The sequence below is a fragment of the Myotis myotis genome, unplaced genomic scaffold (genome assembly GCF_014108235.1).
Source record: "Myotis myotis isolate mMyoMyo1 unplaced genomic scaffold, mMyoMyo1.p scaffold_m19_p_3, whole genome shotgun sequence".
NCBI lineage: Eukaryota > Metazoa > Chordata > Mammalia > Chiroptera > Vespertilionidae > Myotis > Myotis myotis.
Window position 1 is genome coordinate 125,970,889 of NW_023416335.1, and position 27,244 is coordinate 125,998,132.

General features: G+C 35.8%; 1 protein-coding gene across 4 annotated transcripts in view; it reads left to right on the forward strand.

The window, feature by feature from the left end:
* Positions 1-27,244, forward strand: part of EEA1 (early endosome antigen 1) — a 168,130-nt gene that overhangs the window by 67,446 nt on the left and 73,440 nt on the right. For all 4 annotated transcript variants that reach the window (XM_036297328.1, XM_036297331.1, XM_036297329.1 and 1 more), the window contains 7 exons: positions 3,685-3,739; positions 3,836-3,901; positions 6,441-6,480; positions 7,343-7,456; positions 10,004-10,125; positions 11,373-11,528; positions 16,913-17,029. In XM_036297328.1, the coding sequence (XP_036153221.1) occupies positions 3,685-3,739; positions 3,836-3,901; positions 6,441-6,480; positions 7,343-7,456; positions 10,004-10,125; positions 11,373-11,528; positions 16,913-17,029 (670 nt within the window). The remainder of the gene's footprint in view (positions 1-3,684; positions 3,740-3,835; positions 3,902-6,440; positions 6,481-7,342; positions 7,457-10,003; positions 10,126-11,372; positions 11,529-16,912; positions 17,030-27,244) is intronic.

Below are 27,244 nucleotides of genomic sequence, written 5' to 3' on the forward strand. Positions count from 1 at the left end.
GTCTCATACACAGAAAAATACGGCACATCTCCAACCTAGAATTATTTCTCAAAATGCCTACTAAGTATCTTCTCTTAAATCAGCGGTTCTCAACCTGTGGGTCACGACCCCTTTGGCGGTCGAACGACCCTTTCACAGGGGTCGCCTAAGACCATCCTGCATATCAGATATTTACATTATGATTCATAACAGTAGCAACATTACAGTTATGAAGTAGCAATGAAAATAATTTTATGGTTGGGTCACAACATGAGGAACTGTTTTTAAAGGGCCAGAAGGTTGAGAACCACTGTAACATCTCACTATTGACATTTTTTAAACAGGGTTCATTATATTTCCTTTTATACGTACTCATTATTTACTTTTTCTGGTAAATGGCAACATTATCTTTCCACCCACTTAGTTTCTAAAACCAGAAAATTGGATTTGCTTATTTTTACACACCTGCCTCGGCTTCCCTATCTGATCTGTCATAAAGTCTATTTAATTCTGTTTCCATTAGGGGTATTAGACTTATTGGGGTGATCACTTTATAAGATATAAAAATGTCTAATCACTATATTATAAATCTGAAACTAATATAACATTGTATGTCAACTGTAATTGAAAAATTGAAAAAACAATGTTTCCTTAACAGCTTTCATAACCTTTTCCATCTTCAGTGCTACAGTTTTAGGCTTCATCATCTCTCACTCAAAAATATGTTTTTCAGTATTTATAGTTAACTTTCTGCCTTTACTCTTGTACCGCTCCAGTGAACTCTATATTACTTCCAGGGTAATAATCTTAAAATGCTAATTTGATTGCTGTTTATCTAAGTAGTAACTTTCACTAGTTTCTCATTGCTTCTGGAATAGTTAGTACATACTTTCCCAGGTTTATCTCTTACTATATCTGCTCTTCTCATTTTTATACATCTTTCCAGTTTCTAATATCTACATCCTGCCCCTCACTAACACAGTGGATTACATGTGACTATGGACATTTGTCTTTTAGATCAAAAGCCCACATGATTTGGGTGGGTCATGAAAACTTTTACTTCAAAGCTCTCAATCAGTTTACATGTGAATTCTATTAACACTAGTCACATATTTGAAACCTGATGCATTAGTACTTTTTTGGGGAGCAGATTTTTAAAATGTATGTACAGATAGCATATACCGAGTGCAAAATTCAAATGATTCAAAAAGTGATTTGGTAAAAATGGAATCCTTGTCACATCTTCCTCTAGCCTCTTACTGTTCATTAGTTTTTGCATATACCTTCAGAATAGTCTATACATATATATGCATATGCTTACATCTGTGTACATATAAAATATGTAAATATCTGTAATTACATAAAAGAGCAGTTTGACAATGTCCTGCACTTTTTATTTCTCTGTGTATGTTATGAATTGTTTTATATCAGTGCAGGTAAAGCTGTTTCATTCTTCTTAATGATAGCTAGGAATTTTATCATTCTCCTATTGATGAGCAGTTAGGGTATTTCCAGTGTTTTGCAATTACAAACAATGTGATATATGTCCTTGTGAATGTATCGTTTGTATATGTTTGAGTATATTTGTAAAGCAGCAATTTCCAACCTTTTTTATCTCATGGCATGCATGAAGTAATTACTAAAATTCTGAGGCACACACACAAATATATTTTTTTGCCAATCTGACAAAAATAGGTATAATTTTGATTAATTCACAAAAGATGACTATTATTGTGTTGGCTATTGTCATTTTTTTTTGACAATCTAGGGGGAAAAAAGCTCAGTTATTAAATGTAAAAATTCTTGTAGCATACTGGTTGAAAATCACACCTGTAAGGGAAATTTCTAGAAGTGGAATTTTTGGACAATGTTTCCCATTAAAATTTTAATAGATGTTGCCAATTGTCTTTTGTAAATATCTTAAGTTATTATGTTATGCATTTCAGAACATTTTCTATTGTAGGCAAATTACTTTCACAAAATTATTAAAGTGGCTTTTTAAAAAAGATTAATTGAAGTGAACCAACCAAGTTAGAGGTACAATTGGAATTATTTTCCTTAGAATTTCATTAATTTTTAAAAATATTTTTATTGATTTCAGAGAGAAAGGGAGAGGGAGAGAGAGATAGAAACATCAATGATGAGAGAGAATCATTGATCAGCTGCCTCCTGCACATCCCCTACAGGGGATCGAGCCCACAATGTGGGCATGTGCCCTGACTGGGAATAGAAACGGCAACCTCCTGGTCCATGGATCCATGCTCAACCACTGAGCCATACAAACCGGGCTTCATTAATTTTTTTTAATCTTTATTGTTGAAAGTATTATAGATGTCCCCCCTTTTATCCCATTGACCACTTCTAGCCCACTCCTGCCCCTTCCCAAGCCTTCACCACGCTATTGTCTGTGTCCATGGGTTATGCATATACACATACAAGTTCTTTGGTTAATCTCTTCCCATCCATTCACCCATCTCGGCCTTCCCATACTTAGATTTGACATTTAAGTATGGTTTTATTATTTCCTTTCTTCATCCTTCTAGTTTATACATAGAGTTGGAAGATTACTAAATAGATTACTAAATAGTTTTTATTTCTATCATAGAACTAGTGGTAGTCTATTACTCTTCTTTACATGTTCATTTTCCCCATTAGACTGAACAACTTGAGAGTTTGGAAAAGGCAACAAATATCTGTTGAGTAATGAATGAATTCCTTACATATGAATGTCTATGAAAGGTAGAGGACTTATTTCTCCATCTTTTACATTTCTCTTAGTTGGCAATTTCCTCCCCACCGCCCCCCCCCACTATTAACCCTATTTCACAGATCAAGCTGACTCTTTATTCTCTATCTCTGCCCTCATTCTAGATCAGAATTCTCCCACGAATATGTTTCATCATCTTTTACCTTGCTAACAGTCTTGTGCTGTGTGGACTTGATCTTCTCATTAGAAATGATCCTGTTCTCCTATTCCCTTTATACCAAAATCAATTCATTTGAGGATTCCTAATGAACTCATTTCAATTCTTGTGTCTTCTACCATGGCAACCATTAATAGTGGCAAGGAACAAGGAGAGTTCCTTTTTTTGCTATTTACAATCCAACAATGGATGATACGTCCAAACATCCAGAAGGGTGATACCAAAAGTATTTTATCATGGAATCTCTCCTGCATTAGGGACAAGAATGGTCTTTGGCTTACCATTCTTTGTCATACTGACTCTTAGGTGAGGATAACAATGTGAGAAAGTTCCAGAGGAAAGAGCGTATCAGTCAATGTTGCTAGAGCTAAGTGAATGAGGGGGAGAGCGATAAAGCAAGGACTAGATGGTGCAGATTTTATAGTCCTTGTTAATGAGTTTAGATTTTATACTAACTGCAATAGGAAAACATTGATTCTTATTGTTGGTAAATTAATGGGAGATATCTTGTTTCTGGCTTAGCCACTTGGATTTCAGTTATATCATTCTTTCCATGATAAAGTGTTTTTCCATGTACAAACAATGAACTTTAGGAATAAAATTATTTTCCTTAGGGTTTTATATATATGCCACTGTACATAAAATTTATGAGTTTTTATTTTTTTAAATTGAGAGAACTAGAATATTAATATACAGACACTAGCCATGATTTGTTAAGAGAGTAGTTTGTTCATGGAAGAACATTATTAATTAATTCTCCTTCCCTCCCTAATATGTTTAGAGATGATGTAACACTACTTAGACAAGAGGTCCAAGACCTACAGGCTTCACTTAAGGTAAGAATATAAATTATTATATTAGTTTATTTTCAGTGTTTCAGATAGTAAATCTTTTAAAATTTGCTAATTAAAAATCTTTTTTTTCCCTTTTAGGAAGAAAAATGGTACTCAGAAGAATTAAAGAAAGAATTAGAAAAATTTCAAGGGCTGCAGCAGCAAGTAATTGTTTTTAAATGCTTGAAGTGTGTTTATTAGTTGATTATTGTTATTGTTGAAAATTAAGCATAGCACTTTTTTTATAAGCAAGTGGTTTGATATAAACAATTTACTAATTTGTTTCCTGTGTTTAATAGCCTACAGTGTATACCTTTTGTAATTCTAATGAATGCAAACAAGTATATGGGAATCTAAGAGGTAACTTCTTAAAGTTGTGCCATTAAAAATCAGTTACCTGTGGATTTTTTTTAAATATTAGGCTACATTATTATATTCTAACAATGTACCAAAATGGTTAAAAAATGTAGGTTCAAACAGTAGTGAAACTCTTCAAAGTATTTGTGATTGTGACAAGTTGGAAATGCCTAAAATGTCTTTTGGTAGGGAAAGAACTGTTATTAACTGTTATAGTGAAAGTTGTTTGAAAACATCGGAAAACTTGTATTACTGTTAGGTTTTAAAAAACAGAATAAAATATTTATATATATGTGTGCATATACATAAACACACGTAAATATTATATGACTTTACATAAAAATAATATATAGAAAAAACAAGAAAATCACTGTGTTATCAAAAGTAGTTATCTCTGAGTGGGATTTTTTGTTACCTAGATTCTTCATAGTTTAGTATATTTTCTAAGTAAATATCTTAACCAATTATGATTTTACACTAAAATTATATTGACTTTTAAAGTAAAATTACATAAATTGCATAAAGAATTGTGGAATAATGAATTTTGTCAAATCCATATATAGTTTTCATTTATTTTTGTTTTTGTTTTTTTTAATCCTCACCCAAGGATATTTTTCCATTGATTTTTAGAGAGAGTGGAAAAGAGAGGGGAAGATAGAGAGAAATATCAATGTGAGAGAGATACTGGTACATCGATTGGTTGCCTCCTGTATGCCCCCTAACCAAGCCAAGGCCTGGGCTGGGGAGGAACCTGCAACCAAGGTACGTGCCCTTGACCAGAATTGAACCCAGGACCCTTCGGTCCGCAGGCTGACACTCTACCCACTGAGCCAAAGCAATGAGGGCTATAGTTTTCATTTGTAAGAATAAAATGAATATTCTCACCGGCTGACCGCGCCGAGCGATCGGGGCTGGCACTGGGCCTCAGCAGCGGGTGTGAGCGGCGGTTCCAGGGCCAGCAGTGGGTGCAAGTGGGGCCAGCGCCAGCAGCAAGTGCGAGTGCTGAGAGCAAAGAATTTTCAGTAACCACCAGAGGCTCACCCGATGACAGTGACCGACGTCCCGCCTTGGTCTGGCGCCCTCACTCACCTCCACCATCCCGCTGAGGCCTGAGGCCCACCTTGTTCCGCACTCTGCCACCTGCTGCCCACGCCCACCATGTTCTGCATGCGCCCCCTGGTGGTCAGCACACGTCATAACGACCAGTTGTTCGGTTGTTCTACCATTTGGTTGTTTTGCATATTAGCCTTTTATTATATAGGATTGGTGATCCCTTTGAACATTATCTTAGCATATTGTGACTCTCAGTCTTTTTGCCTTTTAGTTTTTTTCACCAAAAATTGTCATTTGGACTAGAAAAGACAAAAACAAATAAGTGGACAACACAATATCAGTCTTTTTACTATTCAGCCTCTATAACTGAGATTGTATTAAAGAGGCATTTTTATAATCTAAAATATTTATAGATTACTCATCTTTTACATGGAAGCTGTTAAGAACTAATCAAACATGGGCTGAATTATCTTAGAGAGGAAGTTGTTAACTACATTTGAGATGACTATTTTACATTTAATAAATAAATTCTCTACAGTGCAAGGTGTAAATTGACCTGTTAGGGGATTTACCTTTGTGGGGAAATGTATTTGAAATATTGATGATTCTTAGCAATCATAATGTCCAAATCAATGGATGGAAAAAGAATCAGATATGCTATGAGATGCTTTATTAAACAAACTCTATCATATGTGTATAATTCTTTAGACTATGACAATAATGACAAGGCAGTATATTATTTTGTTCCTAATGCATGTGCTAAATTAAACCTTATGGAATATGTTCTTTATTTCTGCTTTTAAAAATGATTTATGATCCTGAATTAAAAATTTATGCTTTTAATGCCAAATTTTTTAGTAATGATAGTTCCATGGCATATTTATCTAATGTAAATTTTCAAATATTATAGTATTGAATCTTGCCTGCTGAATTACTTGATTTACAATTGTATTATATTTATTTATTAATTGGAATAATTTATATTTATTATTGAATTTATGGAATTTAAGATGCAATCTATTACAAGACACATACTACGGTAATTTTTTACAGGTCAACATAAAAACATTCTTAGAACCAGTGAGTGACAGTTAATTATTATGCCAGTGTGCCTAGTATTATTACCTTAGAGATCTGGAAGAATGTGAGCAGGTCAAAATTTAATTTTCATCAATATGTTCTTACTTTCCTGACTGAATGTGGCTTTCAGAGATTTGTTTTTTAAGCATTGGCAATTGTAACAGCATTATTTTCTTTTTAAATTAATTGGTTTATGTCTTTTGTTTTCATTGAGGTGTCTAAACCAGATGGATTGGTGGCTGAGTCATCAGCAGGTAACTTTACTTAAAGCAGATATTTCGTTTCTCTTTTTTCTCATTCTTTTTTATTTTTTTCTTATGTCTGCTATATGAATTTTGTTTTGTGGTTATATTTTAATTGCTCTAAAATAGTGAAGATAATAGTAATAGACCTGTGAACTTTATAATTAAACAATTTAGTAAAAAAAAATCTTAGTATTTTCTTAGTTCATTATATTCTGAGGTTACAAACTTCTGGAATATTACATCAATCAATATGGTTATTTAATAAAAAGTTAAATTTATTAATCAAAGAGTGATGTACTCTTTCTCTTAAAAGAAAATGATGAAACTAGCATCTTTGTAACTATAACTGGAGGAGTGCTCAGTGAATAATCAAAATTATTTTTGAGGTTTTCTTCTGTATTTAATTTCCCTTTGAAATCTCTTTTCTTTATGAGAATGAAATATTAGCAATTGCCTGCATATTTTTAATTGATTATTTTACTGAAGATCTTGATTTTTTTCCTTATATCATTTCTCATTTCATTTCACATTATTACAGATTTTATCAGAGAAGCAGAATATATTCCTTTTTAGTCAGTTGACAGATATAGAAAAATAACTATGATATATGAAATCAAAATAATTTTTAAGCAAGTATTTGTAGATTATTTGGGTGTGATGCTAAACAGTTCTTTCATTTATTTTACATATTTATAAACTATGACTTGTGTCTTAAATGAGACAGATATGCTTAATTCTTAAAATATGAAGATACTGGTAATTGGTAATAGACATGTTAATTGTCTTTATTGCAATGATTATGATATAAGTAATTAAAATTTAGCAACTGTAATTAACATTATATGTGAGTAAATACTATACTTTTCTGTAGAACTTCACTCTTTGGAACAACAATTAGAAGAAGCTCAAACAGAAAATTTTAATATTAAACAAATGAAAGACTTATTTGAACAGAAAGCAGCACAACTTGCCACTGAAATTGCAGGTAAGTTGATTAAGAATATTTTAGCTAACACATCAGTTTCATTTCCTTTTGTCATAATACATCCTAGAAATAAACATTGTATTTTAGTGATAAAGTATTTATTATGACTATGGTGGTGATTATTGGAATTTAATAACATAATTACTATATAAATTATTTTGTTTGTCGTCCCACCTACTTCCTTCAGAGGACTTATTTTCTCTATAAAATTCTTCTTGAATTTTAGAGAACATGAATTTTCTTTTGGGGTATCTTAAAGGTTAACAAATAACATTTTGAAGATGTTAAATAACATAGTATAAATTTAACCTTTGGTTATACTATCAGTTACATATATTATTATTATTATTTTTTTTTATTTTTTTAATTAAATCTTTATTGTTCAGATTATTACATTTGTTCCTCTTTTTTCCCGCCATAACTCCCCTCCTCCCAATTCCCGCCCACCCTCCGCCCTCAATCCCCACCCACTGTCCTCATCCATAGGTGCACGATTTTTGTCCAGTCTCTTCCCGCATCTCCCACACCCCTTTCCCCCCCAAGAATAGTCAGTCCATTCCCTTTCTATGTCCCTGATTCTATTATAATCACCATTTCATTCTGTTCATCGGATTATTTATTCACTTGGTTCTTAGATTCACTTGTTGATAGATGCATATTTGTTGTTCATAATTTGTATCTTTACCTTTTTCTTCCTCTTCCTCTTCTTAAAGGATACCTTTCAGCATTTCATATAATCCTGGTTTGGTGGTGATGAACTCCTTTAGCTTTTCCTTATCTGTGAAGCTCTTTATCTGACCTTCAATTCTGAATGATAGCTTTGCTGGATAAAGTAATCTTGGTTGTAGGTTCTTGGTATTCATCACTTTGAATATTTCTTGCCACTCCCTTCTGGCCTGCAAAGCTTCTGTTGAAAAATCAGCTGACAGTCGTATGGGTATTCCCTTGTAGGTAACTGAGTTTCTTCCTCTTGCTGTTTTTAAGATTCTCTCTTTATCTTTTGCTCTTGGCATTTTAATTATGATGTGTCTTGGTGTGGTCCTCTGTGGATTCCTTTTGTTTGGGGTTCTCCGCGCTTCTTGGACCGGTAAGTCCATTTCTTTCACCAGGTGGGGGAAGTTTTCTGTCATTATTTCTTCAAATAGGTTTTCAATATCTTGCTCTCTCTCATCTTCTGGCACCCCTATAATTCTGATGTTGGTACGCTTGAAGCTGTCCCAGAGGCTCCTTACAGTATCCTCGCATTTTTGGATTCTTTTTTCATTTTGCTTTTCCGGTTGGGTGTTTTTTGCTTCCTCGCATTTCAAATCATTGACTTGATTCTTGCGCTCCTCTGTTCTGCTGTCGGGAGTCTGTATAATATTCGTTATTTCAGTCCGTGTATGCTTAATTTCTAGTTGGTTCCCCAATATAACATCGAGGGTCTTATTAGTTTTCTTGTAGATCTCATTAAGTTTATCGGCGGCTTCTAAACAGTTCTTGAGAGACCTTAAAAGTGTGGTTCTGAACTCTATATCTTCCATTGACAATTTTGTCCTGTTTCTTTGTCTCCGCATTTTGTTATGCTTCCTTGGTGCACCCCCTAGTAGTCTTTGTGCGCAGTCTTATAGTTAAACCTTGATTGTTGTAGCTAATACCAGGGAGGGTTTGACCTCCAGGCCAAGTGGCTATGAGAATCAGCTGTGTCAGCAGCGAGAGAACTTCTGTCCTCTAGGGAGGTGCTAATCTAGCCTTTGCCTGAGGCTATCCGGCAAATGCCTCTGTGCAGGGCTTGGGTGGGGTGGGTCGAACAGGATCAACAGGGTGGGCTGGAGAGAGCAGTTATGGCAGCTCTCAGTCCTGTGCCCAGGGGCTCTGCCTCTCTGAGTCCCAGCACCCGCTGCAAAGCTCGGAGAGAAAGCTGCACTCGCTCTGACCGAAGCCAGACAGTCCCGCTTCTCCCGTTTGAGTCTGGGTCCCTAAAGACTCGCCTGTATCTGGAGCTCAGAGTCTGCGACTCCCTCCCGATTGAAAACGCCAACCGCGCCCTCCGCCGCCAGCCCGCTCCGGGCACTCCGCACCTCAGAATTTGACTTCAGCACTGCGCCTCCTCTGAGTGTCCGTATGCGTTTCTCTTTCCTCCTAGTTGTAGGACTTCCACTCAGCCAGCGTTCCTGTGGTTCTGGGTGATGTCCGTTCCGTCTTTTAGTTTCACTTTTTAAGTAGTTGTTCAAGGCAGCAAACTCCAGCGTTAACCTATGCCGCCATCTTGGTTCTCACATATATTATTATTTTTTTAACTACATGCTTCAAGGTTAACTATTATATGTGATTAAATATACACTAAAATTCTATTTAGTAGAATACTTATATATGCAAAAACTTTTTATTATTTTAGGTTTGTTATTTAATATAATCAGCAGTATACTTTTATTACATATTTATGATTATCTAAGGACAGTGGATTTAAATTAAGTAATACATAGATATTACAGGAATTTATAAAACTGTTCTTCCTTAGAATTAATGTCATGAAACTAATATACATATTTAACTGTCTTTAATTAGATATAAAGTCAAAATATGATGAAGAAAGGAGTCTTCGAGAAGCTGCTGAACAAAAAGCGTCACATCTGACAGAAGAATTAAACAAAGAGGGAACTATAATTCAAGATCTAAAGACTGAACTGGTAATTTACAAACAATTTATTAGAGTGTACCTTTATAATCTTCTAAATTCAAAATGAAATACCTGTTCTGATGAAAAATATTTAAAAGTAGCTTGAGTACGGTAAAATGGAGGAAATAAAAAAATTCCTAATAGTTCTTCTACCTTTTTCCTATATTCTAGATAGGATTTTTTAAATCAAAATGGAATTTTATGATACATAATTTATTACCTTTAACATTTTTGTTGTTTCTATCATAATATCTTTTTTGTATTTTCCATATCTGCATATCTCTGATCCTGACCTTCCCTTGCTCTTTAGTTTTATAAATCCACCTACTTTTAGGATATTTCTAGTTGCATTTCTAGCTTTCATTTCAAATTCAATAAGTATATATAGCTCATGGACACAGATAGTAGTGTGGTGAAGGCCTGGAGTGGGGCAGGAATGGGGTGGGGGAGGCCAGTGGGGAAAATGGAGAACATCTATAATACTCTCAACAGTAAAGATAAATAAAAAAAATTCAGTAAGTATAACATCAAGTCCTCATATTCCTCCTAACTATATTTCTGTCTTTGGTATTGTACATCTTCACCACTCTTCCTTAGGCTTAACAACCTTGGATCTGTTCTTGACTCCTTTCTGTTCTTTAGTTAGCACTCAGTAACTATGTGAATGAATGACTCAACTATATTCAGTCTATAACAAATCCTAATTATGCTTACATCTGCTCCTTCATTTTTATAGGGTAGAAAATGAAGGAATGTAAACATTTATCAAGTGATTGTTATCAATGAGCGTAGTTTGTAAAGGCAAAGAAAGCAAATAAAGAAATGCAGATAATTGTGAATTTGGTATTTTTCACCTTGAATGGTAATGCTATTAAAGAAGAGAAGAGGCTTGCTCTGGGGAAGAAATCAGTGTTTGATGTTTGGAGTTCAGTAATTGATATTAAAGATTGTTTTCATTTTGATTTCTTTGTAGTAGAACCATTGAAAATGTTTATAATTTTAGTTTTTCACTGTAATTTTTAAAAAAATATATTTTATTGATTTTTTACAGGAGGAAGGGAGAGAGATAGAAACATTGATGAGAGAGAAACACCGATCAGCTGCCTCCTGCACACCTCCCACTGGGGATGTGCCCGCAACCAAGGTACATGCCCTTGACCGGGACCCTTCAGTCCGCAGGCCGACGCTCTATCCACTGAGCCAAACCGGTTTTGGCATCACTGTAATTTTTAATTAACATGTGTTGTTGCTTCACAGCTTCAGAGACCTGGTATAGAAGATGTTGCTGTGCTAAAGAAAGAACTGGTCCAAGTTCAGACACTAATGGATAACATGACCTTGGAACGTGAGAGAGAATCTGAAAAACTCAAAGATGAGTGCAAAAAATTACAAGCAGATTATGCTAACTCAGAGGTAATGAAGTTCAGTGTACTTAAATGTGATTGACATTAACTTATTTATACTGTTGAAAGAAGCCAGGATTTGATATTTTTCTGAGTGACCTATCAAAACAGTATTTCATTTCTTTAATTTTCTCTGAGTAATATTGTTATATAGTCAATATGGTCTGAGAGTCACTATTTTGTCTCTGCTTTATGTAGCTAGGCATTTGGAGAAGAATGTTTGCATAAAAGTGTAATGTGCAATTTAATAAATGATATATATTGTGTAGAGATGATATTTAAAGTTAAATTTGCTCCTGGCTAGTCAGTAAGTGGTAATTGAGTTTATTTCAATTAGGTAGGGGTAAAGGAAGCATTTCTGAGAAGTAATATACAACTCTTGCTAGATGGTGTAGAGGTTCATATTTCTTCATAAGTCAGCCATTCCATTGAGTTGACATTCATTTCCATGTAATTTACATGCACTGGATCCAGTTCTCCTCAGGAATTAATCCTCTTTTCCTCATGAGATATTCGAAGGCTGTACATATTTACTCTGAGTTTTTTCTCTTCCAGGATAAACATTCTAGTTCCTTCTATCATTTCTCTAACATGACATGACCTTGGCCTGTAAATCCTGTATATAATTATGTCAGCATGTGATTAGCTCTAGGATATATAACAAATATATTTGTGTAAAAATACCAGCCTTTATCCCTTTTACTGTATTATAAGAGATATTGTTATGAATACTATTATTTGTAGTTCTTAAGCTCTCTTTTGTGATGTGGACCTCAGTTTTTTATATTTTCAGTTTAAAAGTAAAGTTATAGTGACCTTTCAATTTGTATCTCTGTCTTAGAGTTTTTAAGCTGGTGATCTGAAAGCTATTCTATTCATATTTAGTAATATATTGAGCTATGGATTTTAAATATTGATAATCCATGCCATTTTTTACTCCTTCCTGTGTCTTATCAATGGGGAATGGGGAAAGTCTACAACATGTATAGGCATATGAGGCTTTCTCTGAGCCTTAACACTTCAGAGTTTAAAGTTTAAGAATTTTAGGGCCAGAATTCCCAAAAGTGATCTTTGTAGTCCAATGACACATAATCTCACAGTTTTTCCAGCAGTTTCAGGGACTTCATGAACTTATTGAAGACAGTTAAAAGCTCCTAATGTGTAATAAAGGAGAGGCTGAATCAAAGACATCTCTTGAGGAAAATCCCATTTAGATAATGCTAAAGTAGAAATACTTGAACCTGAGTGAATCTAGTCATTTACTTCTGTGCTTCAAGAAGAATTACTTTTCATTAAATCTGCCTGTCTACTAGTATTTCTCAAATTAAAAAAAATTTTACTCTGTTTTAATGACAAGTTCCCTTAATGTTATTTTAAATTTCAAAACAAAAGCAATGGAGTGACTAAAATTGAGTCACAGTAATGGCAGTTTCAGAATATGTCTATTTAAAGTGCAATCCTCCTTGACCTTTTCCAGCTGAGAATTATGGTGTTATAGTTGTTATACCAGTAGAATTTGAACAAAGAGAAGAAATATCTATATACTTACTTGCATTTGGGGAAAAATACACATGGGAAAATACTTTTGAGTAATATTTTATTTAAGAATTACTCTAAGTTTAGCCCTGACTGTTGTGGCTCAGTTAGTTGAGTGTCATCCCATGTACCAAAGACCTTCTGGTCAAGACAAATGCCCAGGTTATGGATTCAATCCCCGGTCAGAGCACATGCAGGAGGCAACTGAAAGATGTTTCTCTCTCACACTGGTGTTTCTTTCTCTCAAAAGTAAAAACAATAAAAAGAAGAAGAAAAAAGAATTACTCTAAGTTTAATATGAAGATTTTTTAAAATTTATATTTTTATTCATGTAGATTAAAATATCTTTATATGTAATGAGAAGAGGTTCTTTCAAGTTTTCATAAAAAAAGCTTGTGTTTTGAAGTAAATTTTAAAATAAAGGGATTTATTCCTGCTGAATAATTGGTGATTTAATATTTTATTATATTATTACTAAAACATAGATAATATTTACTCCCTTCTTAGTTAATTAATACATATATAGTGATTGAGACCTCATTATTTTTGAATTATTTTGAACAACTTTAGGAAAAGGTAGCATAAGAAAGTAATATTATTAGAAACTGACTCTTACTTTTTGAGTTCCACTAGTTTTGGATACTATGCTAGGCATTTTAAATATGTAGTCCCATTTGTTTCCTTTAACCCTGTGAGTTAAGTACTATTTTAAATTTGTTTTATATATGTGAGGAATCTGAGACTCAATGAGGTTATATGACCTTTTCAAGGCCATGCACCTAATATTAAGAAGCCAGCATTAGAACTCAAGTCTTACCCAAATCCTGTGTTCTTTCTGTGTCATGCTATCTTCTATTTTAGGTGATCTGATGGTTTGCCTTAAAAGTAAATTTTGTGCTGTTAAACTTGACCCTAATACTTATTGTTATGACTTTTTGTATTTTGCCATATTGTATGTTGTAATATTTATATTAAGTATAGCTTAAAATTTATTTTGAGTTGTGTCTCATACATTTATATGAAAAAAAATACTGTCTAAATATTTCATCTCATCTATTTGTTTATAACTGCATTTGTTTTTAGCTTCTGCTTGCTCTTTAAATATATGGCATATATTTTATTAATTTATTAACATTTAATTCCATTTATTCTCAGTTAAGTGTGTTGGTAAATTATAGCACTTAAGGAACTTAGTCGAAAAAAATTTCATTTTATATATTAACTATTTTACTGAACCTAAAAATTAGCATGAAAAACAAAACACATTAAAAGGAAATAAAGAAGCTAAAAAATGCAATGATTTATTCCTAGTTGAGGCTGAAGATATATAACTTGGTGTGCATTGTTAAATAGGTCCTTATGTTTCATTACTTTCATTAAATATATACATTACGCATTTATTGACAGTTTTCGGTCTAGATATTTTAAATGGCATATAAATCACTCATTCTAAAAAATTTGAAAGTACTTTATAAATACTAATTAACTATTTCATAGATCAGAAATTGAGGATTTAAAGCTTTAAAAGTGTTATTTCTAAGGACCTACATTATTGAAAATATTAAAGTTGTAATTAACTTATATTTAATGTGGTCTTTAATGGAAACTGTTCTTTAAAAATTTTATTTCTATTCCAAATAAACTCATTTTAATTTTAGTTTTAAAAGCTAAAATGTTGATAAAGATATGGAATAAGTATGATTATATTCAGTATAGTTATTAAAAAATTATTTATCTTTTAAAAGTATGCTAATATAAGAGATCAGATTTAGCAGTATGTTTTGACATTTTTATTGTATGTTAAATGTGTACTTTTGTCAGTCCTGTTTTCCACCTTTCATCCATCATTTTATTATTATTTTTTCTGCTTTCTAATGGAGATGCTTAAACTTGAGGTAATGTGTTTTTGGAAGACTTTTAATATTAGTAATACTTTTAATATAGCATCTTTATCGTCATATGGCATTTTTGTGTTTTAAGGCAATCTCAGAACTTCAAAGATATGTTCATTTTTGTTTTTTTTAATCATACACATTTTTAGCCATCTTTAAGTGATTATTTTACTAAGTAAGAGTAGTAGACTATTAGGACAATAATTATAATTATAAACTACCAGCAGGATGTTTTGCTTGAAATATCTTTTCTTAATTATTTTGAATGAAAGTTCAATGTTGAATTCAATGACATGGCTTCAAGGAATATGAATTATTTATAGTTCTAATATATGGTTTCCATGGAACAAATATCTGACAACTCCTTGAAGATAGAATCACTCATTCTTTGAGAGAGAATTTTTTAAATGCCTAAGTAGCAGCATTTAGGAGTGGGGATATAACAGTGAGTAAGACAGTGCTGCCTCTCATAAAGCTTATTGTATTCCTTCGTGGAAGCTGAACAATATATAAATAAACAAATTATGGTAGAAAGTCAGTTATTGCTAAGCACGTAAAGACAAAGAAGTGTGGAGCTGACAATAATGTGGGACAATTTTAGATAGAATGATCAGGAAGGTTTCCTCAAGGAGCATATGTGTGAGAAGAATGAAGTAAGCAGGAATCAGGAAACAGGAAGAGTCCGTGCAAGTGCTAAAGCCTTCAAGGCACAGGTGAGCTTGGCCTGTTAAATAGAGAGGAAAGGGCCCTGGTTGAGTGTCTTGGTTGGAGCATTGTCTGTATACCAAAAAGTTTTGGGTTCGATTCCCAGTTGCAGCTACTGATCCAGGTTTCTCTTCCTCTCTCTTCCTCTGTCTCTTAAATCAATAAATATATTCTCACCGGGTGAGAATAAAAAATGAAATAGGGAGGAAAGGTAGTGTGGCTAGAACAGAGAGCCTTTTTTGTTTGAATTTCATCATAGTGATACCACACATTCTGGAAGGGTTTCCAAAGGAGTAGTATAAAAGATCTTTTGGCATTTTTATCACAATAAATTAGTAGCCTAACTTTTCTTCCTAGAAGTTGAAAGTACTTATTTATAATCTATGCTGTAGGTAACTGCTGATGTGTTTAGTAAGAAAAAATTTTAAAGCTTGTCTTATATTATAAAGTTTACATATGAATAAAGAGTAAAAATTATAATTTTAGGAATGTGAAAAATAAGTAAATCCAATAAGCAATATTAGAAACACAAAGTTCTTTTGTTAATGTCATAGAAAACCATACTTAAAAAGCAGTTCTTAGTCTTTCTAAAGAGAAAGCTTTAATGCTTAAAACTTTCATGTATAGGAAGTTTATATTATTTTTTAATGATCCATTGTTTTAAAAATAAAAATGACTTTTCATGAAAAGAAGTTAAAATGTATTAAAGCAAAATCATGTTCAGCTCTTATACCTGATCCAGCTTAATGAAACTATATATAACTTCCATTCGATAACTTCTTTGGACAAATACTTACCATTACAGTAAATAAGATGATCCGCCATATTTTAAGGTGACTCTGTGTTTTATATTTGCATTTAACATGCTTTTAAAATAAAAAGAAAAGGCTATTATAGAAATTGGGAGAAAATGGAGGCATGACTTGCATATGTTCTTCAAATTCAGGAGGGTTAATATACAGTTTCAAAGCCAGTAAATTCAAGTTTGCAGTTTCATGCATGCTTCAAATGCATAAAGTAGGACAGAATTTTTTATTTTATGTAGTAAAATAAATGTACATTTTGGATAAATTTTAAAAATTATTTTTAGGCAAATTAAATGTGCGCTGGCAATAGGGTGGTAGGATAAAGAACCAAGTTGAAACTTCTAAGGATTATTTCAATTTTACAACAACAGTGACAAAAATCTATATAATCTTAAAGCCTTTGGATGCTTCCATTTATTTTTTAATTACCTGTTTGCTCTATTTTTTTTTTTTAGGCCACAATAAGCCAGCTAAGGAGTGAACTTGCCAAAGGGCCCCAGGAAGTTGCTGTGTATGTGCAAGAATTACAAAAACTTAAAAGTTCTGTTAATGAATTAACACAAAAAAATCAGGTGAGAATTTTAAAACTACATATAGTGGGGAATTGATTTTATGTATCTTAAATTTTAATCCTTTGTATTTTATTATATATGGGCACAGTACAATGTGATATATTCTGTGTATTATTTTAGTGTTTTGCAACCAATCTCCAGAACTCATCATCTTTTTATTTTATTTTAAATCTTTATTGTTGAGAGTATTACAGATATCTCCCTTTTATTCTCCCATTGCCCCCCTCCACCCGGTTGCCACCCAACCCCAGGCCTTCACCACCCTACTGTCTGTGTCCATAGGTAAGATCTTCGGTTAATCTCTTCCTGCCTCCCCACCTCCCTTCCCTCTGAGATTTGTCAGTCTGTTCCATGCTTCCATGCCTCTGGTTCGATTTTATTCACCAGTTTATTTTGTTCATTAGATTTTTTGATTTTTAGATTCAATTATTGATAGATATATATTTGTTGCTATTTTACTGTTAATATTTTTGGTATCTTCTTCTTCCTCTTCTTAAAGAATACCCTTCAACATTTCATATTCTACTGGTTTGGTGTTGATGAGCTACTTTAGCTTTTTCTTGTTTGTGAAGCTCTTTATCTGACCATCAATTATAACTGAGAGCTTTGCTGGGTAGAATAATCTTGGTTGTAGGTCCTTGCTATTCATCACTTTGACTATTTCTTGCCACTCCCTTCTGGCCTGCAAAGTTTCTCTTGAGAAATCAGCTGATAGTCATATGGGTGCTCCCTTGTAGGTAACTACCTGCTTTTCTCTTGCTGCTTTTAAGGTTCTCTCTTTGTCTTTAACCCTTGGCATTTTAATTATGATGTGTCTTGGTGTGGGCCTCTTTGGGTTCCTGTTTTTGTGTGACTTTCTGTGCTTCCTGGACTTGTAAGTCTATTTCTTTTACCAGGTAGGGGAAGTTTTCTATTATTATTTCTTCAAGTAGGTTTTCAATATTTTGCTCTCTTTCTTCTCCTTCTGGTATCCTCAAGATGCTAATGTTGGTATGTTTGAAGTTGTCCCAGAGGCTCCTTACACTATCTTCATATTTTTGGATTCTTATTTCTGTTTTCTCTTCTGATTGGGTGTTTTTGCTTCCTCATATTCCAAATTGCTGATTTGAGTCTCAGAATCCTCCACTCTACTGTTGAATCCCTGTAAACTATTCTTTATTTCAGTTAGTGTATGCTTAATTTCTAAGTGGTCCTTTTTTATGTCTTTAACATTCTCACTAAGATCCTTGAAAATCTCATGAAGATCCCCGAGTAACCTTATAACCATGGTTTTGAACTCTGTATCCAGTAGTTTGCTTGCTTCCATTTCTTTCATGTGTGACATGTTTCTTTGTCTATGCATTTTGGCTGCCTCCCTGAGTTTGTTTCTGTGTATTAGGTAGAGCTGCTATGTCTCCTGGAATTGGTAGAGTGGCCTTGTGTAGTAGGTGTCCAGTAGGGCCCAGTGGCTTAGCCTCCCCAGTCACCTGAGCTGGGCACTCTAGGTGCCCTCCTATGTGGGCTGTGTGCACAGTCTTGTAGTTGAGCCTTGACTGCCATTGGCATCACTGGTAGGAATTAAACTCTAGGCCAATTGTCTGTGAGGACCAGCTAAGTCTACAGTGGGAGAGCTGCTATGCAGGAAACACCCCTATGGAGCAGGACTTGCTTCAGTGGGGCTTTAGTGCTCATTGAATCTTCCCCTTGAGTGTGTCACTTGTTGATGTGTAGAGTTGTAATCTGCTGTAGCCTGAAGCTGTCCACCAGGAGCACTGGCTCTAGGGCCTCCAGGGAGGTACAAAGTCAGCCATTGCCTGGGACCACTTGGCAGAGACTACAGAGGGATCTGCAGATGGCTGCTATTTGCCCATGCAAAGCCCAACTATGAAGCAAGGCAGGCTGGTGCTAATGCCAGGTCTTGGGCCTTTTATTGGTAGGTTTGGGGCATGCTGTCACCATCTGCAGCTTGTTTGAGAGATTTTAGCAAAATCTGAAGCCTGAGCCAGGATAGACCATTCATATAGAAAAGCTGCTGTAAATAGCTTGGGTGGGGCTGAAAATTGGATGGGGCAGGGTCTCAGGGAATCCCCAGGGCAGAGCCAAAAGTGTACTTCAGACTAATGGTGACTCAGATATATCTGCCAGTCAGCCCTGTGACAGGGAAGGTCCCAGCATAGGATTAATGACCCATCTGAGTACCCGCATTTGGGATAAAGCCACCCCTGAGTTTCTGCCCTGATGCTAGACAGTCCAGTTCCTCACCATATGTGTCTTGGTCCCCCAAAGCTGCTGGGTGCTGGGAGTCTAAGTAAGTTCCTTTGCCAGCCCTTTAAATGGAACACCTGGGTCTCCAGCAGCCTCCGTGTCAGCCATAATCCCCACTAGTTTTTACAGCCTGTGTTACAGGAACTTCTCTTCCCAGCTCTGGAACCCTGGGCTGAGGGTCTGGTGTGGGGATGGGACTCCTGGCTCTTCAAGGGTAGCCTCCACAGAGATGATCTCCCTCCCAATTAAAAAAATGGCACACGTGGGTCTCAGACCAACCTGTTCTGGGCCTCCACCCCTCCTACTAGTCTCACTGTGATTTCTTCTTTACTTCTCTAGTTGTAGGACTTGCATTCAGCCAGCTTTCAGGTGGTTATGAATGATGGTTGTTCTGTATTTTAGTTATAAATTTGATGTCATTGTGGGTACTGCAAGTGTAGGCCTTTACCTGCGCCATCATTTTGTACTCTCTCCAGAATTCACCATATTGCAAAGCTGCATCACCATTGCATTACTGTTTTAAGCAACTGTTAAGTCTAGTCATATAGTATTTGTCCTTTTGTGCCTGGCTTATTTCACATAAGCATAATGTCCTCAAGGTTTATCTATGTAGTAACGTGTCAGAATTTCCTTGTTTTTCAATTCTGAATAATATTCCATTATATGTATATATCATATCTCTTCATCTGTTGATGGATATTTAGATTGCTATAGTCTTTTGGTATTGTGAATAGTATCAACATGGGTATATAAATATCTCTGTAAGACTCAGTTTTTAATTATTTTGGGTATATAAACAAAAGCAGAATTTCTGGATCATATAATAATTCTGTTTTCAATATTTTGAGGCTATCACCATTAACAGTACATAACAATTCTCATAAGTGCACAAGGATGCTCCACATTTTTGTCAACATTTCTCTCTCTCTCTTCCTCTCTCTCTCTCTCTCTCTCTCTCTCTCTCTCTCTCTCTCTCTCTCTCTTGTTTATAGTCACCATCCTAATGGGTATAAGGTGGTATTTCATCATGGTTGATTTGCATTTCTTTGATGGTTAGGATGTTGAGCATCTTTTCATGTGCTTTTTGGCCATATCATGTTAATTGGGTTGTTTGTTTTGTTGAGTTATGTGAGTTTTTTATATGTTTTGGGTATTAACCTCTTATCAGATATATGATTTGCAAATATTTTCTCATATATATTTTTAAAATACATTTTTATTTATTTTAGAGAGAGGAAAGGAAAGAGATAGAAACATCAGTGATGAGAGAGAATCATTGATCAGCTGCCTTCTGCACACCCCCTATTGGGGAGTGAGCCTGCAACTTGGCACATGCCCTTCCTGGGAATCGAACTGTGACCTTCTGGTCTCTCTAATTTCTTAGGTTGCCTTTTCATTCTGTTGTATCTTTTTGTTAAAGAAAAAACACTTCTCCTGTATATTTTCTCTAATCTTAATACTCTGACATCATATGTGTGGATGTTCCACACATTAGCAGTTCTATGGCACAAGTGGGTATCCTACAATTTACCTTAGTTCTGAAACTCCTTATGTGGAGATATCATCAGATGGTATACATTAAGACCGTGACACTCCCCTTCACACGTCAATTGGAAGTTTATCTTGTTACCTATAATTATGATCAACTGGCCGTAAATGGGGGTTTCCACAGCCCTCTTCTGGGATTCAACGCATTTTCTAGAGTGACTCACAGAAGTCAGGAAAAACATTTTACTTACTAGATTTCTGGTTTATCATAAAGGAGTACAACTCAAGAACAGCCAGATGGAAGAGATCCACAGGGCAAGTTTTGTGGGAAAGGGTACAGAGCTCGCATGTCTCCCTGTTTTTTCTCAGATTCCTGTTCACCAACCAGAATCTCTCCAAACCCTGTCCTTTGGGTTTTTAGGAAGGCTTCATTATCTAGGCATGATTGATTAAATCATTGGCCTTTGATGATTAATTCAGCCTCCAGCCCCTCTCCTTGAGGTGGGAAATGTCCAGACTGAGGGTCACATTAGGCCCTTGAAATCATTTGGTCAGGCCCTGCCATGGCATTAGGGCCATGAAGTAATTAAATGTTTGACCAAATATAGCCAGCTAATTTTTAAGTTGACAGTTTTGTATGGCCTGCAAATGATGTTATAAATACCAAGTGGCTCTTGACAGAAAAAAGGTTGCCCAGCACTGCCTTAGGGGCTTTCTAAATAAATTGCCTCATTAACATAAACTCATAGGTAATTGAAAGGGGTTTATTATGAATAACAAAATACATCTTTCTTGTTTTATTGTTCTTATCTTAACATAGAAGATTCCAAGGGTTTTAGGAGTCTGTTCCAGAAATGGGGATGAAGACCAAATGTGTATTTCTTATTATAAATCACAATATCACACCTTTGATGCAAAAAAAAACCTTTAGATTTGATGTAATTCATCTATTTTTACTTTTTTTTAAATCTGTGCTTTTGGTTTTATATCCAAGAAATCATTGCCAAATCTAGTGTTACCAAGCTTTGTTGTAACTACTACAGCTTTTAATGAGTTTTGAAATCAGGAAGTGTGAGACCTTCAGTTTTGTTCTTTATTTTGTATTTTGTACTTTCCTCCCATTACTTTTTTGGTGGTGGTGGAATAACGGGTTATTAAAACCTTATATTCAAAGTTAAGATGAATTTGTTGACTTTACTATTAGCTTAGACTTAATATTTTTTGTGAAATATAACAAGGGAAAAATCAAGATTGAAAAGAACATGGTAGAAGGGAAAAAATAATTGGCTTCCTTAGAGAAGCCAGAGGCCTGAGTCTACAGGACCCAAGCAGGGCTGTTGAGGACAGTACACTGTGGACATAACTCATTTATAGTGTCTCTAGGAGTAGGAGCTGGCGCAGTTGCATGTAACACACATAATTGGCTGTAAATATTAACTCTCTTGCCAACAGCTAGGTGAATTAGCTTGAAACAGGACAACAAATGGGTCGGGGCTGCCTATCACTACTTGACCCAATTAAGCAGAGACAGGGTCGAATCATGTATGAGGGATGAAGTAATTAAATGTTTGACCAAATATAGCAAGCTAATTTTTAAGTTGACAGTTTTGTATGGCCTGCAGATGACGTTATAAATACCAAATGGCTCTTGACAGAAAAAAGATTGCCCAGCCCTGCCTTAAGGGCTTTCTAAAAAAAATTGGAGCATTTATTCCAATAATGCGGGCAATATGGAGAGCAGATCATCCATGAAAGTCTGCTCTGCACCTCCTCATAAGCCAGCTGTTTATGTGGGGTAGAAGGACAAAGATTACATGGGGAAGTAGGCAAAAGGGGTAAGAATGGGTATAATGGTTACAGATTACAGGCAATGTGGGCTGGGGGTTGGGGCTGGGGATTGCAAAGGGCCCAGCAAGGTTGTTAATCTTTCCAAGAAAATGAAACCATAATGTGGTGGTAGGTTGTCTTGCAAAATCAAAGAATGGAGTCAAGGACAAAAATGGTTGCCGGAAACAAAGTTTATTGGGGGATAGACAGACTTCCTGCCATATGAGGACAGTAGGAAAGGGGCCCAAAGTGGGTTACAGCTTAAGCTCTTTGTCTAGGGATATTCATAAACCCTGCTAGCTTCTGGTTGGTCCCTTCAAAGAATTCTGGCAATATCCAATTATTTTGAAGCTCTAGTTCCAGTCTATAGGGGGCTGGGGGGACCTGATTGAGGACTGCCACTTCAGGTCCAAGGTGACATCACTGTCCCTGCCTACTTTTCCTCACCCAGCCAGGTTCCACCTAACTGGGTCTACTAGGTCAGTGGTCGGCAAACCACAGCTCACGAGCCACATGTGGCTCTTTGGCCCCTTGAGTGTGGCTCTTCCACAAAATACCACGTGCGGGCGCGCACATACAGTGCCGATTGAAACTTCGTGGCCCATGCGCAGAAGTCAGTTTTCGGCCTGGGCAAGTCTATTTTGAAGAAGTGGCATTAGAAGAAGTGGGGGTACGTTCGCTGAGGTCCACCCCTCAGATTGAGGATGTTTTTAGCAAAGGCCAGCCTAGGAGTACCCTAATTAAGTTAATAACAATGTACCTACCTATAGTGTTTAAGTTTAGAAAATTTGGCTCTCAAAAGAAATTTCAGTCATTGTGTTGATATTTGGCTCTGTTGACTAATGAGTTTGCCGACCACTGTTCTAGGTCCTTTGTTTGTTTCCATGCTCCATGTCTGCAAAGCTCTACTTCCTCTCCCCTCCCCGCTCCCCCATGGTCCAATCCCTGACTGACAGCGTAGCCCTCTTTTTCTATCTTCTCAGTAATAGGGTGTTCTCAATAAGGAGGATGGAGCCCATTTTCAGTATAACTCTTAGGTCTCTGGGCATACAACTCCCAAACAGGTTAGAATGTGCTTTCTTTAATCAGAACAAAAAAAATCAGGGTTAACAGAGCATGATTAATATTTTTTATAACTATAGCTAGTATCCACTATTCTATTTCTCCCTTCTGCCCCTAATAACAACTTTTGTCTAGCTGTCAGAGACTGTAGTTTAGACCCACAGTTTATTACAACCTCATGAGAGACCCTGAAGTGGAACCATCTCAGCTAAGCTTTTGCTGGATTCTTGATTCTCAGAAGCAGTGCAAAATAATAGATATAATTTTAAGTTGCTAAATTTTGTGGTAATTTGTTACTTGTGCCTTGGCCAACAGTTCCCAGACATTTTTATTTCAATAGACTTTTAAAATTTTTAAATTTATCTTTATTGTTGGAAGTATTACAGGTGACCCCTTTGTCAGTAGACTTCTTGATATCAGTGTTATCAGTGGAAGTGGAGTTCTTGGGGTGCCTCAAGGAAAAGAACTTCCTAAGCTCCCCTCCACCCCACCCCAGGAGGATGGCATTTTGTAGAAAGCTTTATTGATGATGTAAAATTAAAGGGGTTCCCCTCCAAGATTCCATCTGTGTCTGTCTTGCCATGGAAGAAGTCCAATTGTCTTCAGCAGGGCCAGAATTAAGGCCATTGCCCAGAATTTCTGTTCCATGTTAAAGTCTAGCATCTTGCATGTGTAGTCTGCATGGCCACATGGCTATGGAGAGAGAACAAGTGAGCACACTGGCGAGTCGGGGTCACAGAGCAAGGGAACAAGTGCAAAAGCAAGTGTGTGGGAACTCTGGGGATTTTGACCAGGAGCTTCTTTAAACTAACCAATCAACCTTTCAGGATTTTACATGCTTCTGATGGGCATCCCCCGGCCAATCCATTGTACCACAGACTGACAGGCAAGAACCTTTCCTACATCACCTGGACTTCACCATGCGCCTGTCTCCCTTTTTGTTTGATCCCTTCTCCCAGTGATCTGCAAGAATGACTCTGGGGTTCCCTGGGGAGCATGAAGCTGTAGCTTCCTGGTGAAGCTGTCCAGATGACCATCCTTATAATGTCTGGCCTGCTTTGTTCTCTTCGTATTATAAGTATTAATAAACTAGCTAGTTATGATGATAATATTAGGACTGCTTTGCATTCTCAAAGTTATGAACCCCAAAGAGCTTTTACTGGTATTTTTCTGAGTTATATCTATGGATACTTACAACATTCGAAATTAAAATTTTAAAATGCTTATTAATTTATTTTAAAAACTATTAGCAATTAAATATGAACATTTATGAAAAATTACTGTTTTTTCGAAAACAAAGAATAGTGGTGATGGTTTATATTTTTGCAAACCTCGTAAATATTTAACTTACTACAGGAGAGATGGATTCTCATTCGGTATAAATTTAATCTGTTATGATATGGTTGAAGTATATGAAGAAAATTCAGTCTTATACAGATATGTAGTTGGAAAAGATAGGGATATCTTAATAGCCCTTTTTTAGATACTTGTAGCTATTTTAATTTGATACTAGATAAGGTATAGTTTCTCAAAAGTTAGTTACACTGTAGACTCTGAAACCATATCAATGAAATTTTTGTACTTTGTAACATTAAAATTCATTCTTCTATCTTGCCTTTTGGGTCTATCTTTCCTGTGCATGACTTTATAACATTGTGTTACAAATGTGGAAAATATTGGTTCACTGACTTATGAAAACCTCTCCAAAACTGACACATTTCATTGTACAATATAAAAATAATCACATTTGTCACTATCACCATCAATTTCAAAATAGGCTTTAAGTATGAGTGTCATGCTCATGGTGGTGGATACAAGTTTTCCAAAATTCTTTTTTTATATATATTTTTATTGATTTCAAGAGGGGAAGGGAGAGGGAGAGAGAGAAATATCAATGATGAGAGAGAATCATTGATTGGCTGCACGCCCCCTTTTGGCGATTGAGCCTGCAACCTGGGTACGTTCCCTTTCCCGGAATCAAACCCAGGACCCTTCAAACCACAGGCCGATGCTCTATCCACTGAGCCAAACCAGCTAGGGTAGTTTTCCAAAATTCTGAGCTTCATTTGAAAGCTTTAATTTTAACATTGACAGCAAATACTATCAGTTCTATTCTTTGAAGTGACAGGGTATCTGCCTTCTGAGCTCTATACCCTGAGTCCCCAGTCCTGGCTTCTGCTCTCACAGCTCCAGTCCACTTCACCCGCTGCTGGAGCACAAGGTGGGTGGCTCCACAGGGAATTTTGTGCGTTGGCCCTTTAAGAGGGTGCCTGAATTTTCAGCTGTTACTCCCTGGCAGACAGTACCCTGCTGCTTTTCACAGCTAGCTGTTATGTGGGCACCTTTCTCAGTTTTGGTGCTCTTTGCTGGGAGTCCCAGCTTGGGGATTAGATCCCAGAGTTCTCAGTGGCACCCCACCACAGCTGAGATATCTCTCGGGGACTTCAGTTGCTGTCTTTGGGCACCTGGGCAGCCCTCTCACACCTCTGCTCCTCCTACCAGTCTCTAAGTGGTCTCCACTTTCGGTCTTCAGGTGTCAGGGTTCTCTCCTGTGTTTTCCTTTGATTATTCAGGAAGTTTTTCCGTATTTTAGTTGTAATACCAGTTTATTCCTGGGAGCATGTCCGTGCAGCACCCACTTACTCTGCTGCCATTTTTAATCCTCCTCTCATCCCTTTTTCATCCTTCATGGCTCTCCTCTTTCCATCAGTCCCAGTATTAAGGTGCTCATGGACCAAGCGGGGGCCAGATGTGGCAAGTAGTTATGTTACTTGTATTACCACTGTGTTGCAAGATGGTATATTGATATGAACAGTGCAGTACAATGATCAAAGGCATGTTTAAATCTCAGCTTTGCCACCAACTGGCTGTGACACTCAACTTCTCAAAGTCTTTCCTCTTCTGTTAAGAAATAATGTATACCCGTTTGCCTCTTAAAATTGATATGAGTATTAAAAAATTAATAGTGCTTAGACCAGTTTCTGGTGTTTAGTAAGCACCTCAGTGAATGTTCATTTTTGTTTTTTATTTGGTAAGTGTTGTGATACAGGATTGGGTCAGACCAAGGTAGGAGTTTTCCTAACTTACTGCCCAGTAACTCAGGAAATAATTTTATAGAAGACATAACATTTTAGATTAGTCTTTAAGGATTCTAAAGATAATTTTACACAGCAGTGGGGTTAAATATACAGGAGGCATGGGAACATGCAAGATCACAAAATACGAGATGTTGGAGAGCTACAAATAAGTCAGTTTGTTCTTTCTCATCAAGCTGTTTTGAGGAACAAATAAGATGAGATGTCTGAAACCACTTTTTAAGTGATCAAGCATTAAAAAAAAGTGCTTTTTTTTGCATTCATTCTCATTACCTGGACAAATAATAATTGAACAATGGAGCCTGAGATAGGGAAATTAACTCTGTAAAAAAATATGTTGAGAGAACAATTGGTGAAAAAAATCAAGAGGACTAGACATTTGGAAGGAAAGAAGAATTTTGCTTACCCAAATGATAATTATGTTATGAGTTAGGCTTAACATTCATTCTATAATTTAAACTTGAATAGGATGTATTTTTGGGGAGCACAATTTGACTCA